This window comes from Pithys albifrons, chromosome 17, assembly GCF_047495875.1.
Source record: "Pithys albifrons albifrons isolate INPA30051 chromosome 17, PitAlb_v1, whole genome shotgun sequence".
NCBI classification, from domain to species: Eukaryota; Metazoa; Chordata; class Aves; order Passeriformes; family Thamnophilidae; genus Pithys; species Pithys albifrons.
In genome coordinates this window covers 1,120,883-1,139,262 of record NC_092474.1, presented here as the reverse complement: position 1 = coordinate 1,139,262, position 18,380 = coordinate 1,120,883, and the positions used below count along the sequence as shown (strand labels likewise).

General features: G+C 45.9%; 1 protein-coding gene across 8 annotated transcripts in view; it reads left to right on the top strand.

Annotated features, from left to right (window-relative positions):
- ARVCF (ARVCF delta catenin family member) overlaps positions 1-18,380 on the top strand; it is a 246,142-nt gene that overhangs the window by 105,361 nt on the left and 122,401 nt on the right. The window contains exon 1 of one of the 8 annotated variants that reach the window (XM_071572451.1): positions 4,124-4,446. The exons of the other annotated variants lie outside the window; for them this stretch is intronic. Within the exon in view, the coding sequence (XP_071428552.1) occupies positions 4,426-4,446 (21 nt within the window). The 5' untranslated portion in view covers positions 4,124-4,425. Of the gene's footprint in view, positions 1-4,123; positions 4,447-18,380 lie in introns of those variants that run through there. 8 annotated transcript variants of the gene reach the window in all.

Genomic DNA, 18,380 nt, shown 5'->3' with positions numbered 1-18,380 from the left:
CATCCAGAAAATCCAAAAACCAAAACAAAATTGGAGAAATAAAAAATGGTTAATTCTGGGTCTGTCTTTCCTTCATCCAAGTCTTTGTTTTCCTTTCCAGCAACTACAGCATGAAATTATGGTCACAGCACCAATCTTAAACTTGGTTTGTTTCCCTTGCTGTTGTCATTGTGTTATAAATGTCATGGTAGTTTAAATTTTTTTTCATAAACTGGAGGAAGTTTTTTTTATTTTTATCCCTTTAAAAAGCAGTTGATTCTTAGCTAAATGAAGCTGAAACACAGGTCATTCATCCAGCTGTGACCTACATGCAGTGACATGAAGCTTCCTCTGTCCTTTACTTCTAATGTAAGCAGTGCTGTCACCAGGCTGTCCTTGTTCTCATCCTGTCATATGACAACTTGGATGAAATGGAGTTGACTGATATTAGATGTAGCAAGATGGAAGCTGTGTTTGTATACAAATTAGAATCCCCTGATCTTACTGAAATGCCTGATGGTGTTAACCTACAGCAAGTGTCTGCTTCCTCTTCGCCGTTTTGTTCTTCAGCCTTGTGATCCTTAAACCTCTTCTTTAATACTGGATTCTTGAATAAGGATGACACCTAAAATCATCCTCCATTTACATACAGCAGCTCCCTTGATGGAGTTAATCTGGCTTTGTCTCCCTTTCTACCCTTGCAGTAGGGAAGCAAGAAGATTGTCAAAACCCCATTCCAGGAAATGTCAGAAACATCCAGGTGGATGTGCCCTGCTGGTCATGCAACCATTTTGGAGCCAGTGCAGCTGCTTTGAGAGGGCTACTGTAACTTCTCAAATACATTTAAAAATGATGAAAATGCTGCCAGGGAAAGATTTCAAAACTTACCTTGGAGGTAGAATGTTCTGTTTGTGTTTGTCTGGATTAAAATCACCACGGTAGGGACGCTGGCAATGGCTGTGTGTGCTGTGCTTTAGTTCTCCCACTTACCTTGTTTATTTGCTGCATGAAATCCCCAGAAGGACAATAAAATACCCCCAGCCTGGAAGCCCCTCTCTGAATACAGGCTCCCTAATTCGGAGAGTTGCCATGGGTGATGGTGATGCTTGTGCCTACATGGCTAGCTGGGATTCCTGATTCATCCTGTGCCTTGCTGCTCTGTTGGGTTTATGGAAGTTACATATCACTGAAGCCATATGTTATGATCCCAGGCAGAGCTGTAAACCATTTCCTTTTTACTGCCTCTGAGAGCAGATCAATCTCTGGAGCAGTGCTACTGATGGGGAATTCTTTAAGGGTAGTGGGAAAAAATAAGAAAAGAGAGCTTGGCCCAGATACTATACCACTCCATCTTCCAAAGAATTAAATCCCTTCCTATTTATAAATTTTTAATTTCTCAGAGAGAAAAAAGAAAGTTTCACTACTTTTGCAGCTGGAAAAAATGTGGCAGATTAAGAATTTAAGGTTCATTAAAGAAAAAGAGGGGGAGGTTGTGATGTAGTCAGCAGTCTAATACTAATGGATAGAGTGTTTGGTGCCAAAATTTGGAAGTTCAGTATAACCTTAGGGATCTAATCCATAACTCTTATTTAGGTAATTAGTTCTTTGACTTCACCCTTGCCAAATCCCAGCATTCAGAATTACATGAGCTGGTAAAATATTGCACGAGGTTAGGGAGGGGACTTGAGATGTAATTTTCCCTCTTTAAAAAAAAAAGTCTTTTAGCTTTGAGTCAAAAAATTCTCAACATTAACTTTATAGCCAGAAGGCCTACAAGCATCTATTATATTTTTGAAAGGAAAATAGTGTTTTTAAATAATAACCTGACTCTAGAAGGTGAGACTTCGAAATTCAGCAGTGCTAATCTTGTATGTCTTGCACAAATACCTGTGGGTTTACAACATGAGAGACTTTTTATGTGAGTGAGAATTGGCAAATCCACGCGGGAGGGTTTCAGTTTCGGTGCTTTGCAGGCAGGAGCAGCTCCTTTGGTGCCCTGTGGGTCTGGGCTGGCCCAGAGCCAGGGAATGCCCAGATCGAATGGGGCTGCTCTGTGCCAGCACGGCCTCAACAGAAGTGCAGCTATTTTAGTTTGTTAACTGAAGAAAAGGTGGACAAGGAGAAGGGGTGGGAGAGTGTTGTACAAAAGCACAGGAGCTCGTACAAACCGCATTCCTTTTGCTTTGGCCTTGAAGGACTTCATTAATGGCCACTCCTGGTTGCCTCTAAATTATCCCCCTGTAGACAGAGGATGTCTTTTCCCTCCAGTGAAGCAAGTTAGTTCACTTCAGCTAAACCTTGTGGATCATCTGCCATTGCCCTTGTCAAACTTCATAGCATTTATTTTTAAACAAATTAGGATGAGTTGGGTGACGTAGTTCTGCCCTTACAATACAATGACTTAGCTCTAGTATTCAGCTGGAATGCTGACATGGGCAGTAGCAAGAAGGCTGAAATTACAATTAAATCAGTCTGAAACTTTTCTTCTGATCTTAAATGTCTGTATAGGAGATGCCACCTTTTTGTTGTGATCTGATAGAGTTGATATTAATTAACTCAGTTATGATGACACTGGAAGTATGTTCTAAAATTTTCAGGGAACCTGAAACTAGGATGAAAAGACCTTTTTGTGCTAAGGTGCCTATTTTGATAATTAAAGAAGCTTAAATTGTAATGCCCCTTCCTTTCTGCTTTATACCTGGTCTCTGACCATGCCTGTTTTCCAGGGATAGTCTGCACTTTGATGCCAGATCTTTCAGTCCCTAATTACCATTGTTCAGCCATTAGCTGTTAGTGTTGGATTTACTTACTGCTTTGGTTTGCTGTAGGAACCAGGTATGGAAGAGGAAGAACAACCATTGCCCCTGGGCTGGTGCCTGCAAGCAGTGCTGGGTTTTGAGCACTGGAGGAGGACTTTGCTGCCTCCCAGACTTGGCATGGAAGGGCAAGGCTTAGTTCCAGTGCTGGGTGAGCCTGTCCTCCTGTGTGGCTCCGGGGGGAAAGTTCTTCAGGTGTAGTTAAGGTTGGTTTACACCCCCCAGCCTACAGCTCGGGAGGTTTGGAGCCTGGCTGCCTGTTCAGAAACTGAGTGTTACAAAACAGGTATTTCCAATTCACTAGAAATAGGTGGATGTGACAGCCGTGTTGAACTGTGAAGTCCCAGTTTTTGTTGCAGAATGTGGTGCATGCAAAGCGTGGCACATCTGGCATTAATTTTTGAACTCAGTAATTTATCCAGACAATCTCTTAATGAACGTGGGACAGGTTTGTGGGCAGGTGCATAGTTTTTAAAAACGAGGCCAGTTGTACTTGGAGCTCGAAGCGTCGCCGTACCTGTGTAAGATGGAAGAGGGAGGAGACAGTGATGGAAGATGATCGTCCTCTGGTGTTGGTGCATTAGGGATGCGTTAATTTCGAAGTCAAGGGCAAAAAGTAAGCAAGCGAGAGGATTTCCTTTCTTGTGCTTTCTTGCCAGACCTCGCTGTAATTCCGGGGGCAGCTGCGCTCTCTGTGCGGGCGCTGCGGGAAGGGTTCCTGCCGCCGGGGCCGGCAGGTTCCCGCTCTGAGAGCGGCTGCGAACAGGCGCTCTCCCTCTTTGTCTCCGTAATCCATCAGGAGAGAGCCGGGGAGGGCGGGCCGGGAAGCGGGGGAACCCCCGGGGCTCCGGGCGCGCAGCCGCTCCGTGCGAGCCGCGCCGGGCGGAGGGACCGGGGCGAGGAGCGAGAGGCAGCTCCGGGCGCGGTGAGGGGCGAGGGGCTGCCCCGGGCACAGCCCCGCTCCGGGCACGGCGAGGGGCAGCTCCGGGCACAGCCCCGCTCCGGGCACGGCGAGGGGCGAGGGGCAGCTCCGGGCACGGCCGCACTCGGGCACGGCGAGGGGCGAGGGGCAGCTCCGGGCACGGCCGCACTCGGGCGCGGCGAGGGGCGAGGGGCTGCTCCGGGCACGGCCCCGCTCCGGGCACGGCGAGGGGCAGCTCCGGGCACAGCCCCGCTCCGGGCACGGCCGCACTCGGGCACGGCGAGGGGCTGCTCCGGGCACGGCCCCACTCGGCTCGGCCCCGCTCCCGCAGCCCCCGGCGCTGCCCCCGCTCCCCGGCGCGCCGGGCGTGGCTCGGCCCGGCCCGGCCCGCTCCGGCTGCGGCCGCCCGTCAGTGCCGCCGTCAGGGCCGCCCCCCGCGCGGAGCCTCCCGGCGCCGGGGCAGCGCCGGCACAGCCATGTGAGGGAGCGCGGCGCGGGCGCGTCCCCTGCGGGAGCGGCGGCGCTGCCAGTCCGGCCGAGCGGCGCTGCCCCTGCATGGGCTCAGTCCGCAGCGGGGCTGCCGAGGGGCTCTGGGGCGGCCGGGCCGGGTCCGAAAGCGGCGAGCTCCGCCGAGGGAGGAGGCTGCGGGAGCGGCGGCGGGCTGGGGGTGTTCTCCGCCCGCGACGGCGGCACCGGCACCTCGCATAAATGCCTGCGGAACTCAAACAGGTTAGTGCGAAACTTGTGTCCTTCCCTGCGGGGCTCCGCGTGTGCGGGGTCTGCTGGCGGGGGGAAAGCTGTCAGGGTGGAAGGGGTTATTTACTTGTGTTTTCTTGTTTAGCTGAGAACTAAGAGCAAAAGCTGAGCCGCTCTTTCTGGCAAAGCGTTCGAGAGAGATTCTGCTTTTGTCTCTGCTGTGCTAACTGATGAAGCACCCAAAAAAGCGAGCCATTGTGTTCTGTGACCTTCTCGTCCTGCTCAATAAATCTGGGAGCTCTTTGACACGACCAGCTAGAAATAGTGCTTTTAAAAGAGAAAGCTTTGCCGTTGTGCTTTTGTTAAATGTTTGCTTTCCCATCCTGTGTTCCCTGGCTCTCTCTTTGATTTTGTTGCTGGACATACCAGGGAAATAACAGATTTTTCACTCTAAATGTTATCTAACACATAAAGTCATCTTGACTCATCTTAATAATTTCAATGGATTTACAGCTGTGTGCAAAAATATTTCAAATGTTATTCTTTACTTTTTGACTGTCATTGGGTGTTGCAGGATAAAGCTATTGCAGACTAGATTTAAATAGAGATCCTTCAGACTCCCGTAATTTATAGGTGCTTTCCTTGGTCACCTCCTTCATGTACCTTTGTAAGCCTCAGGAAACCCTATAAATTCAGGTGGTGGCAGGGCAGAGCTGCTCCTCCAACCGGGATGAGGTTTTGTCTTTTTCTTAACCTTCCCTTTTCTTCCCTTCCTGGGTAATTTAAAACAGAGTACTTCAGGATAAGAAAATGCAATGATAATACGTCACTGATCGTACATCTGTGAATTTGTTTAGGTTCATTGCACTGGAATTGTTAGAGGTTCCCCAGCTTGGTTTAACCACCCTGTGTTCCACTTGCCTGTCTCAGTAACAGAAGGCTGAGATCATTTCTTGATGCAAATAGGGTGTTGATTCCCTTGAGGGGAAAGTAGCTCTTTGAGCTGGGTCCTCAGAGAGCATTTCTTTGTCTGTAGTATTCCCTGGAATCGCGGGCCTGCCTGCTGGAGGTGGCTGGATCCTGGTTTTGTTTGGGTGTCTGTCTGTGTGTCACGATACCTGTGGCCTCCTTGGGGAGGAAGGGATTTGATTTCTCTGCCGGGCTGTTCTTACTGCCTGGCCCACAGCTACTGTACCTGTCAAATTACATGCAATGGGTTGTTGTTTTAGATAGATCTAGTTAGCAGCTCTAAGGGATTGGGCTTTTCTAATACATGAAGGGAAATATTAGAGGCAAGGAGCAGAATGTTCACTGTGAAAAAAGGTGTATTCGATGTGTTTTGACCCGTGAGGTACAGCTGTGTCTGTGTCTTCTGGGCTTTCTGTGTTGATAGGCAGAAAGGCTCGAGTGAGAGTGGAAGGTTGTGGTTAATCACTTTAGGTCATGCATTTCGGTGAGCTTGTAAATTCTTCATCCATCTCAGAACAAAAAATCTCACGGTTTTAATTTTCATGCTGCCTGTCATGGTTGAGGCTCGGAGATTGGGCATTTTATCTTTCCTGTTGCAGCAATGGTTCTTGATTCCTTCTGAGGTCTTTTTTACACAGTAATTGTTCAGTCCGGTAGCACAGCAGTGTAGTAGAGAATGCTTTGCTTAATGAAAGGTGGTAGTTTTAAGCCATGAGTTGTCAGATAAATTTATTGTGCAGTTACAGGGCCTCTAGAATTAGTTCTTTAGCTGTAATGATCACAGTGGCCAAATGGATAAATGACTTTGAGGTGGATGACAAGTCTATACAATTCACACAGATAAAGATACGAGAGATGCCACAATGGACTTCTGCCACATGAACTGAAGACCTCGTGTGTTTAGATAAAGAGAGCTGTGAAATTGTAATTGGGAAGAATGAAGAGTAACTTCTGATCATAGTTTTGGCTTTTTCTGTGAATAGTCCTGCTGCCTGAAGTTCTGGGCTGCAAAAGCAGCGTTGTACTGGGAGCACTGGTGAAGGACACAAGTGCTGAAAGCTGTCCTTGTAGCCATGAGCAGGGAGGGCAGGTGTTGCCTTCTGGGGTCCTCCCTTGGCCCTTCCCCTTCTGCTGATGAGGGATGGAAACTGTTGAAGTTTGTGCTGAGTATCTGCAGTCTGAAATTCTGCTGTGTCCTGGAAGCAAGTAAAGAGTTTATGAAATTGAGAAGGATCTTGAAGTGTGGAACTGTTAAAATATGTGTGCACACTGTACCACATCCAGCTTTGATCTGGGTTTGAAACCTGAAGTGCTGGTTTGCCTCAGGGCCATGAAGTTGTGAAGGGGAAAGGAGTCACTTAAACTGACTTTTGCCAAAAACTCTTCACTTCTCTGTTATTCTTGCTTCAGAAAGTGCTTTACTAACATTTCACATTCAGGCACTGAACTCAGTAAGGCTGCCCTTCCTCGGCACTTTGTCCCTGAAGCGTTTCTCTAGAAGATGATACTGATGTGAGAGAGCATGAAATTGTAGATCTGGCAGGATGAAAAAGTGGATAATACATTAGTGACATACCTGCTCTGAGTCTGTGCTAGCACTGGAAAGCTTGTGGAGGAAATGTTCATGGAGGCACAGCGTGCAAAAGCATCACCATCACTTCTCAAACAGTTGGGCAAGTCATACTGGAAAAAACAACTAAGGGAGCATAATTTTTGACATGGGGTTCACCCCTGGGTTCTCACGTATAACAGGCCTGAAACAGGTCTATGGGCTCTACTATCTTGGAGTAAAGAGATGCAACAGTCTACAACGTTGGCTCCTCCCTGCTTCCCAACGTAAACTCTTTGCCAGCAGTTGTGATCTCTGCAGCAGGGCTGGGCAAGGGGACACACTGGGACATTGAACTACATACTGAACAACTGAGCAGAGGCACTCAGGCCTTCTCCTACCTCTGCCACAGGGGCACTAATTCCCTGCAGCAGAGTGGGTATTGGAGCTCTGCAGGCAGCTGCTGCCTGACTCAGGTGTGGTCCATCAGAACTCAGGTGTGAGAACGTGCCTTCACCTCTTGGCAGAGGGGTTTGCACAGCTGTGTCCTGCACCATGGAGAGGGAGCTCTGGAGCTGCAGCAGGACACTGGGGGTTGTGGGAATGGAAGTGTTTTGTTCAGAAAACGCTGCAGCAGGACCTGTGTTCCTCTAGAAGTGCTGTTGGGATATATGAGGGCCTATAATGTCCAGTTTGTGTGACTGCCTGTGTGTGTGTACAGCTTTGTAATGCCACTGCCATTCCAAGCACAGCATTCCTCAGGCTCTGCTGCTTCACCACCTGGCCTGAAGGTGGTGAGCTGGTGTGCAGGAACAGTCAGGCTGGCTGCAATTTTTGCTGGAGTTACACTGCAGTGACTGAAAATAATTTTTTTCTTTTTAATTTTGACAAGTATGGATGCTCAAGGACTTTCCTAATGTGGAAGTCCTCATTATGGAAGATAAAATGGGTGGAAAAGCATGTTAAACAGCTGCATTTGAAAGTGGATGGACTGGACATTTGTAACAAGGCTGTTTGCAAACATTTAATCTCAACCACTGTTCTCCAAGGAGTTCACTTCTGCTACTAAATTAAGGTTTTGATTCAGTAGGAGTAGGATTCTGATTCAGTAGGAGTAGGATCAGGGCCACTGGGTGAAAATAGTTGTGGAAATGCATTTGAGTGTTAAAATACCAAAGCATTTCTCTGAATATGAGGATTTTAGCACGTTCTCAACATGTCTTTGCCTTTTCCTGCATCTGTTCCTCAGTTGCTCTAAGTTATTTCCTCTTTGGTTATAAAGCCCCTATTTCAGACTTCCCCACTGCTTGTTCTACTTTCTGGAAATATTTGGGGTTATTACTGTGTGAGATGGGAGGTTCAGCTTTGGGGTTCAGGAGCTACTCTTTGCTGCTGCTGGTTGTTGGTTTCCCAGAGCATGGAACAAGGGCCCCTCCTGGCTGTGCAAACACGTTTTAGGGCCATTCTGTGGGCAAGACCAGGGAATTACCTGGTGTCAAAACTGAAGCAAACCCTCCATGCTTCAGGAAAAGAGGAATGGGCTCCTGAAATAGGCTGTTGGAGGCCCGTGGAAGGGCTGTGCCTCCCTCCTGGGAGTGAAACAGGGAGGGGAAGCAGCTCTGGGTTAAGTGGGTTACCAGGAGAAGGAAAAGGGCAAGGAATGAAGAGAAGTGTGTGGGCAGGATCTCACATAACTGCTCGTGTGGTGAAACAAGGCAACAATACAGGGGTTTCATATCTCAGATGACTTGGCTTGGGAGCTCTGTATACATTTGGTTTGGTCAGATCTTCCCAAGGACAGATCTGAGCAATAGAAAGACCATATTCTTCTTTTACAACTATTGTTGTTTTAGTAGTGTGTGAGAAATGAAACACAGGGCTTTGCTGGGTAGGTTTGGGTTTGTTTTTCCAATGGAGGTTTGAGGAGTGAATGGAATCCCTGAAATAAATCCTGAGAGTAGAGAGAGCATATTTCAAATTCTTGGATGAAAGGAAAACTCGAACTCAGGCTGTGATAGTTTTAAATTTCACAATGTCCTTTGTGTCTCCTGTATCTCATTAGGTTGCAGCAGGGCTTTGGGATCCCTTTTTTAATTCATTTGTCTGCATGCCTAAGAGTGAACAGCTGTGGCTGTACCTGAGGGAAGCCTGATGAGCAACACTTGCTTTTTAGGGAAGCACAATCTTTTGTGTCTGCAGATGGGCAGGCAGATCCCTTCTGTCCTACTGAGGGCTGGTGACTCCATGAACTCAGTGCCCCCTGTACTGCAGTAATGTGAAAATACAGAACTGGAGTGGTGCTCTCTGGCTCTTGGGTGAGTCAAACCTACCCCTGCTTACAGCAGGAAATTGAAATGCCTGAGTTTTCCCTTTTGGTTAATCCCACGTACCCATCCTTAGCATCACAAGGCTCTGGCATTTGGAAAACAAAGTGAAAACTGTTCTGAGGAAACTTGGAGGTTTTTTGAGGTTTGAGATTTCTGCCTCCACAGGCTAAATCACTTGGCACAGCTCTGAACTTTTATTTTTAGTAAAATTTCCTCAGCCAGACTATTGTAATGTTCAGAGAGATGTTCCTGAAAGCCTCTAATGAAACCAGAGTGTGAGGGCTTATTTTTATACTGTAGAGAATGTATTTGTGTGTGTGTGTTTGTATATATGTGTATAAAAATATGTGTGTGGAGATGAGATGATTTAAGTACCATTACTCTGGATGTGTGTAGTATAACACTGACCAGAATCACCCAGAACATTCAAAGTCTTTTCAAAGTACAGGCTTAAAATTGCTTAAGGAGCTGATAAAAGAGATGCAGCACAACTTGTTTATGGATGGTGGAGCCCTGAGATGGAAACAGGTCCTGTGTGTGATCAGGATTATTCTGCTGTTGGACCTGTAAACACTTTCACATTATTTTAGTAAGTTTTGCATCTGAAGGTATTTGCATCCCTCTCTTTTGACAGGACTCTCAGGTGGGTTTTGTGTTAAGGGAATAAAGGCCCTTTTGGCTCCAGGGCATGGCCTCGAGTGGGGCTTGGCTGGCTGAGTGTGAACAAAGAAACAACCCTGAGTTTGTACCAGTGTTGTGCAAAGATGAGAGCTCCAAATGTGACTGAGATGAAGTTACTTGGTTGGGCAGTTTAATACAAGCCATTGAAAGTTTGTTATTCGAAGTAGCTCTGGAGAAAGGTTTGATAAGGAAATGAGTGTGTAAGACTCCATATGGTGCAGTAATGCAAAACAAATTACTTTGTTTTTAATGGACAAAGTGACTTATTCAGAACACAGATTGTGCAAGTGGCTGGATCAGTGGTGACCCAAACTAACTCTTTATACTGAACTGGTGTCTGGAAGCTTTTTCATGGCACCACTAGCTCATATTGGCATAAATTCTGTAGTGCAAGTGCTTTGGGTTTGCATCATGTTCAGGGTGATGTTCATGTTCTGCCAAGGACATAGTTTGCTTCCAGTCACTTTGCTGAGGTCACCTTCTCTCCTTACTGCCCTCAGAATGGCCGTGCTTAAATCCAAGTGGAAAGTTAGGAATTGGAGCTGTGCACAATGCCCCTGTTTCCACTGAGACCTGCACTACAGTGCTTAAGGCTCCTGGAGGGGCTGTGCTTTGGTTTGTGCTGGTACAGATGAACCCACTGCCTGGTTTGCAAACAGGAGGGGAACAAAGTTCTGCCTCTTCCCAGGAGGGGAGGCAGCTTGGAGGTTGGCACTGGGTGGCAGCTCACACAGGTGGGGAGTGAAGTTCAGCACTCGCTTTTCTGGGTGAAATTTCAATTAATCAGTTATGTGGAAAGCCTGTCCTTGCCCTTTAGCACTTCCAGGCAAGTCATTACATATTTATTACATCTATGGCAGCTTTCTGAAGGCTGTCAGTTATGGCATTAATTGTCTTCTGCAGGGTGATGGTGTCCAGGCAATGAGGGTTACAACTTGATGTTGCAGCTCCTGTCTGGTTTTTTTCTGTAATACTTTTTTTCTCATCTCTCTTCATGTGTTTTAATAAGCTTGTTGTACTTTCCATTTCTTCATTTGCCTCTTTGCCCAACAGGAATAGACCATAGTATGTTCACAAGAGTTTAAAAAAATGTATTTTCACATTAGCATATGTAAATGAGTAAGTGTATGCTGGACAAGGAACATTTCACATTTGTCCTTAGCAATTTCATCTAATCTGGGTCATTCTTTCTATCAAGACATGTTGTTTTATTACCTGAGGTTAGGATGCATCTTGGTCATGGTGACACATTTATCTTGTATTTTATGATGCAATCTTATCACATCCCATTTCTTTTCTCTCCCCTGTTCAGCTTTTCATCTGTCAGTGACAGCCATGGCACCACTTAGTGGCACAGTAATACCAGGGCTGTGTGTTAGTGCCTGCTGGTGGCAATTTTAAGGGTAATTCTTTGCTTCTGAGGTACAATATTCATTTTAGCAGGTTGTTTCTGGAGGGAAGAGCCATTTGTAATTACATCAAAACCAGCAGCCATCAATCATTTTAGATGTAGGGGATGGCCAAGAACTTCCCTGGAGAACATCCAGGGCACATGAAGCAAACAGAGGGTGACACTGCACCCTTCTCTGACTGCAAGGAGGTGCAGAGAAGCACTAATTAGTTTTTATGTACTAGGCATGGACCTTATTTACAGTTTCAGCTTCTGTATTTTAAGGTACAAAAAGGAGTTCCTTCAATCAGCTGTATGAGAAAGCAAAGTGAGAGGGAGGATGTTGTTCAGGTCCATTGCTGAAAAAGTTGTGGCCCTTCTTAACATGTTGGATTTAAAAATGTGGTTTTTCCTACAGTTTCTTCAAGGGCCAAATCTTCCAAGAGAAAAGTGCTGCTGTGTAGATAACCAGAACTGAGGGCCAGGCTTGCAGCCCTTTTGAGCTGGTATGCACCAACTGCAGGTATGGTTAGAGATCAATTAAAAAGTGCTGCATCAATCTGGATAACTTGGGAAACCTGATTGCTGGTTTTGATGTGTAAATAGGAAGTGAAGCATCTGCAAGTTCCTTTAAATCTCGTGTGCCACACTGTTAATCCACTGTCAGTTTGAGACTCCAGTCAAAATCATCTTTGTGTTTCATTTGCATGTGATCATCTGTATTTTTTTCCTTTCTCTCACCAAGCTGGCACTTTAAAATTTCAGCTCGACAGTGCCAGTGCAAACTTTGCAGTACTCAAATAAAAAGTCATTTTCTTCCTTTGCTGCCTCTACCAAGAGGCACAGCAGATATTGTGTAACACCCATCCCAAGCTTGGCTGAATTCCAGAGCCTTTCCAGAAAAAGAGACACTGGTAAAATCAGCATCTGCCACGGAAAGCAAGATAGTAAAGGAAGAGCCTGCAGCAGCTGAAGTGTCTGCATAAATACACTGCAAATGTGTGTGTGTATTTCAGGAATTGTTGCTCTTTGAATTTTCCTGTTCAGAGGAACTTGGCTGAGGTGCACTATGTGGATACTGTTTTGGCAACTGGAATCACAAAAATATTTATGAAGTCTGTTGGGTTCTTCCCCCATGCTCTTATCCCTCCTTCCTGTATTTAAAATTCCCCTAAGTGTTTTGTTTTACTCTTCTGAAAAATGCAGAGTTTTCTTTTAAAGGGACAGGGAGAATCAGTTTATTCCTGGTTGAAAATGATAGATAAATGTCTTTTAAAACTGCCTTTAAAATTGAAGTTAGTGATTGAAGCACAACACTTGCACTGTGTTTTTTTCTAATGTTTCCTGTGAGTTTTTGGATGGCTAACAAATTGGGAAAAGGTACTTTTCTTCACTCTTTAAGTCATCTCCATGTTCTCCTGAGCAAAAATGTCAGGCTTTGTTGGGCACTTGCCAAATGCCCCAAGCAGAAATGCTGTGTTGAATTCCCCACTCTGAGGGGGATCCAGCTCTGGCTGCCCAGGGGGTCGGGCGGGCTCCGGGTTTCATCCAGGAGGAGCACAGGCTGTTCCCTTTGCTGGGAATGCTGTTTGGGAATGTGCACACACAGTGGGGGAGGTGATGATCATCTCCATTGGACAAAACAAACTAAAGAGTGGCCCTGGCAGCTCTGGAGGGGCAGTTTCCCAGGACTGTTGCCTGGTTTCCCTGGCTGAGCAGTGCTCTCCAGCCTGGGGTTACAGAGCCACTTCTTGGCATTCTTCCACATCCCTCGAGTTCCAGGCTCGGTTCTGATGATGCCCACAGCAGTTCAGAGCTGGTGTGCTGCAGAACTCATGTCTCATTAACTCTGCAGAGGTGCTGTCCCAGTCCAGACTTTGGCTGCAGGGAGGGCCAGGGCTCTGTAAAATCGTGTCTTTGGCTTTAGCTGAGAATTGAAGAAAAGGAAAGAGCATCACGAGCAGATCAATTGGGTTGGAAATGAAAGAGTTAAGAATGGAAATCTGATTGCACAGCTGAAATCTCAGTTGGAACTTGTGGGCTCTTGAGAGAAGATGCCATTCAGCACCGTTGCACAGAGTTATTTCATCCCTAATTGCAATGGACGTGGCCCAGAATGCAGCCCTTGTGTGACGGAGCCGCCGCTGAGCCCTGGGTGGGCCATGGCTGTGCTCAGATTCAGGTCATCATCCATTTCCCTTGGACAGCAGCATCCTCCCTGCCTGCCTTACTCACTCAGGAGTAGGTTTATGCAATTTGAATGAGTCTTTCCCTAAATAAGGTGCTGGTCACCTGGGATTTCAGTTTAGGGACCTGACCCTTTTTGTCTTCATGGCAGTTTTAGCCCCTTGCCTTGGTGCCAGGGGTGTCCTGTGCAGCTTCAGTGACAGAAAAGGAATTATTTTATTGTTGTAAAATAGCATTGTTGTTTCAGCTTTATTTTGGGGCAGGACACCTGAAGCAAAAAGTTGTTCTGGTGTAGCATCAATTTTTTATTTATCTTCTGTGTTTATTTCAGATCCAGTTAGTTATAAATCCAGCAATAGTGGGAGATCTGTGCAGCTCCATCCTGCAGCAGTTGTGAGGAGTAGAGATACCTGCCTTAAGTATTTTTAAAAATATTTTATATCTCTAGTGTTGATTGTGCTTTCCAAATAAGCTGCATGAATGTCCAGTATTGGGATTATCCCAGAATTTACTGAACTTTCTTACGTTATCTCTGCTTTGTAGCTGATGGGTAGCAATTTAAAGAAGTGCTTTGCAAAGAGCCTAAATGCACCCAGTAATCATAAACATAATGGAAAACTTAGGCTTCAGAGTATCAGCTTGTGTTTTGTTTTAATCTGTGCATGAGCAGGTGAGGACAACTGCAAGTACATGTGGAACATGGCAAGTTTCATTGGGGTTTAGACTTTTAACTATCACTCCATCTTCTAATGGATTGGATCAGTGTCACAGGTCTAAATGCCTTAAGAATACACATTTCCACAGTAGAATTTGATTCTAATTATATTAGTGCACTTTTGGTTAGTCGTCACCTTGGACTCTGTAGCTGTTTTAGCTGCTACAGTGTTTTGCTGGCATATGAGGTGTAGCTGTGAATTAGAAAAAGAGTCTTCATTATCTCTTGGGGTTTTGTGAGGCATCAGCTCCATCATGGAAACCATGTAGTGTTTGATGGTGGTGATGATGTTGGTCAGACTTGACTGCATCTGTGCAAGAATGTTGCAAATTCTGAAGGGTCACCCTCACTCTCAAAGACATTAATTGAAGGCTTCTCCAGGATTTGGCTTTAAACTCACTGTTCATGTTCACCTTTTCCAGAAAAACTGATCAGTGGTAAAAGGGCATGACATGGTGCATTCTTAATTGTCTGGTTTTCCCCCCTGAGCATAAACAGGATGTGTTGTGTTCTAACATAGAAGTTGGTTTTGTGTTTTTTCTCCCACTTCACTGAGGTTGAAATCAGCTGTTGTGTGTGAGTTCCCCTTCCCAGAAAGCCTGAGGGTTGCTCCTGGTGTAGAGCTCTTCACTTAACACAAATAAACAGGAGTCAGTTTTATGGCTGTTTCCTGATAAGATTGAATGTCCCAGGATAAAAGGAGACAAAGCTCCCTGAATTTGGTGGTGGGTCAGTTGTAAGGTTGAAATGGTGCTCCAGGTGATGGCTGGAACTGAGAGCACAATTCATGGCCACTTTCTCTGCTTTAGTCTGTCCCTAGGCTGACATACATTTCATAAACTTACAGCTGGAGCCCATAATCTTCAGCACATTTGTCCTTGAATCTTCCTCTGTCACATACCTATACCTGCAGTATTTCCTGGATGCCAACCTTCCACTGCTCTCTGCTTGGTGAGCACGTGGACTTTACTTCTGGTGTGCTCTGGGATGTCCTGCTTTTACCTGATGTTGGTCTGTTTAGGATAATAGAAAGGCATCTAAATGATGATCATTTCTGACTGGATGTTTCTTAGGAGAAACTGTCCCTGCTGCTCAGTTTTCCTGGAGGCTTTAGAGCAGGAAGGGAGCCCTACCCAGGCCTTTTCCATGGGTCGTTTCATCAATGGGTTCTGTGAGCTGAGTATGAAAGAAATTAAATTTAGTCCTGCTACCTGATCCTCTGTGGTGTTCTACTTGGATTAGGAAAACATGTATTAGTTTTAATTTTGAGCAGGGGAATTAAAAATACTGTAATTTAGGTTTCTGGTCTGATACAGTTGCCTGCCTGCCTTAGAGGGGGTGGGGGCTTTATCAATAATTAAACCTGGGCTTGTTTGGGTTTGCCCAGCTCCAGCACAGCACAGAGCCTGCTGAAGGTGCTGGCTGGAGGGAGGGAGGAGGGCTTTGTTCTCAGCAGAATCATTACTTGGGTATGTTTTCTTGAAAATGTGAAGGTTTCAGAACCTCTTGGTGTGAACAGGTGCCTGTTTCTGAAGTAGAATGTGTATAATCCCACAAATGCACTTAACAGGGGCTGCACCAGGAAATCTTGGAATGTGTCCTTGTGTACAGGTTTGGGGTTTCTTTCTTGAACTTCTCTTTCCTCTCTACCCCACAGGTGTCCATATGCTACAGGGCTGGGGAGAAGAAGCCAAAGTCCCACATTGTTTATTCCAGTCCAAATGCATCCTATCAATGGTCTCATGCTTTGCTTAAATATTTGATAAGATCATTGCATTGTCTGCTAACCCTGCCTTCTTTCTGTTGTCTGACTGAGCATTTCCACTTAGACAGTTGGTAATCTAGACAGGCTTGAAATGTGTAAGCTTTTTTAGCAGGTACTTGATTTCAGACATGCTTTGTTTTCAAAGTTCCCCTTTGCTGTGCTCAAACGACAGAGCTTTGCACTAAGGAATTTGTTCCTTTGTGTTCTGATTGTACAATACTGAAGTAATTCATATCTGTAAAATATCTCCTGCCTCCAGCATAAGGCAGAAGCTGAGGTTCACACTGGGGGACTGGATCAGTGGAGGCAGGTTTTAGATGCTGCTTCATGGTGAGTCCTGTCGTGGCTGGGACAGGAGCGTGTCCTGTGGCCGGACAGGCCATGGAGGTGGGAGCGTTTCAGGCACATGCCCACAGAGCTGGACTCCAGCTCTCCACTGTAACTGAAGAACCTGAAAGGAACGTGGTAGGAGAAGGAAGAAATGCTAATACAAAATAATAGGAGCTGTTGGAATTAATCTTTTCTGGACTATGGGTGGAGAAGGGTCTGCTTGGGTTGTTCTTGGTCCCAAGTGCAGCCGTGTGTGCAGTTGCCACTGCCCTTGTGGTGGGACCCTGAGAAGGCAGTGCCTGATCTCTCTGCTTCCCACTTCTCTCCCAAAGTTTCAAATCACATATTACAGAACTGTACAGGAGCTTTGCCACTAAATATGGCAGGAACAGGTCTGGGCTCTCTGCAGGCTCAGTGGATATAAAGACTCCTGAGTGCAGCTCCACAGTGGCTGACACTGAGACCAATAGAGATGATCCCTCATTTTTTTGGGGAGGGTTGAGTTTCATTCTTACTTGGACCAGAACTGCTTCTTCTTATGTTGGGAGTCATTTACCTTGAGAACATGAAGTGAAAGCAGCTTATTGCTTGGGTTCAAGCTTCAGAGTGTCACTGTCTGGTGGTGTTGGTTTCTGCCTTTTACCCATCCAGGCAGATTTAGTGGAATGGGTTTTGATTCTTTGCTTAGTCGAAGTTGTTTTAGGAGCATCATTATGTCTGAAGGTGATTTAATTTACAGGAAACACATTCAGCTTCTTGCAGCGTGTGCATCAAAAAAATCTGAATAGGTAATTAATCTGAGGAACTGGAAATTAATTGGGAGGGAAATTGTTGTTTTAAAGATGTGCTAAATAATTACCATTTTTCTATATTTAGCTGACTATTGAAGTGATGCAGGATGTAAAGAAGGTAAATCCCTATAGCCCAGTACTGCTTATTTTGGAGGGACAATACACTCATTCAAACAGCCCAACATTTCTTCTTTAACTCACTGGATACTCCAAGTGCAGAAAGCTGTTGGCTGTCAGGAAGGTTTGGGAGCTACTTGATGCCTCATTTGTTGTAATATACTCTTGAAAATGTCGGTTTCCTTAATAGTTTTCCAGAACTAAAAACCATCCACATGAGTGTGTAAGTACCTCCTAGCAGGGAGACCTGGGGGCTCTGCTGTTCTCTGCCCCTGTGCCCTGTCTGGTCAGTGACCATGGGAGTTGGGTGACCCTTCAGAGGTCTCAGCTGTCCCTCCTGCTGAGCTGCTTCGGAAAGCAAACAAACCAATAGCAGGGTCAAAATACCTCTGGGCTCTCCCTTAAGGGATAAAATGGCATGATGAAGCATTTGAAGAGGCATTTATTTTGTTTTCCTCTGGACTTTGCAGTTTACTCAGTGGTAACCACGACCATTTGGTGATCTGAAATCACTGCTGAGTGGAAAAGGTGGTGTGAGGAGCACACCAAGGACACGGTAATGGTGCTCAGGGTGTTTGAGGAAGGGCCTGTTTTGAGGAAAGTTTTGCCTGTCTTTGCACTCCACAAGGCCTTGTAGGTGGCTTAAATACTGCAAACTGTCAGCCTAGATCCAGGCTCTGTGTTAGCTGTGGGGGCTGCCGAGTTACTACCAAAAGAGAGCAGGAGGCTGTTAAATGGAGAGTGTTGATGGCACAGCAAGTTATTTCTGCTGGTGCTGAGTTGATCTTTCATCCATCTGGTGATGATGGTGGCACTCCTGAAGTCAGCCTTTCCTTGTTTTATTGAAGTTAATTGAGATGTGGTGAGTGAAGATGGTGTGCAGTGTATCAGTGGCATTTCTGTGGGACAGTAGCAAGGATCCATTCAGTGAGAAGCACATCAGAGCTCTGTGGCTTCTGGTTTGGCACCGATTGAGGACCATTCTCAGGAAGAGCCTTTGAGTGTCAGGATGTCAGAATGTGGGGCAGTGTCCTGGGGACAGTCTGCAAGAGATTGCATGGAATTAATTGCAGACAGCAATGCTGTGAAGGTTAAACAAGGAGAGAGTGTGGCAGAGCAGATACTGCCAGAGGATTAAGAATACAT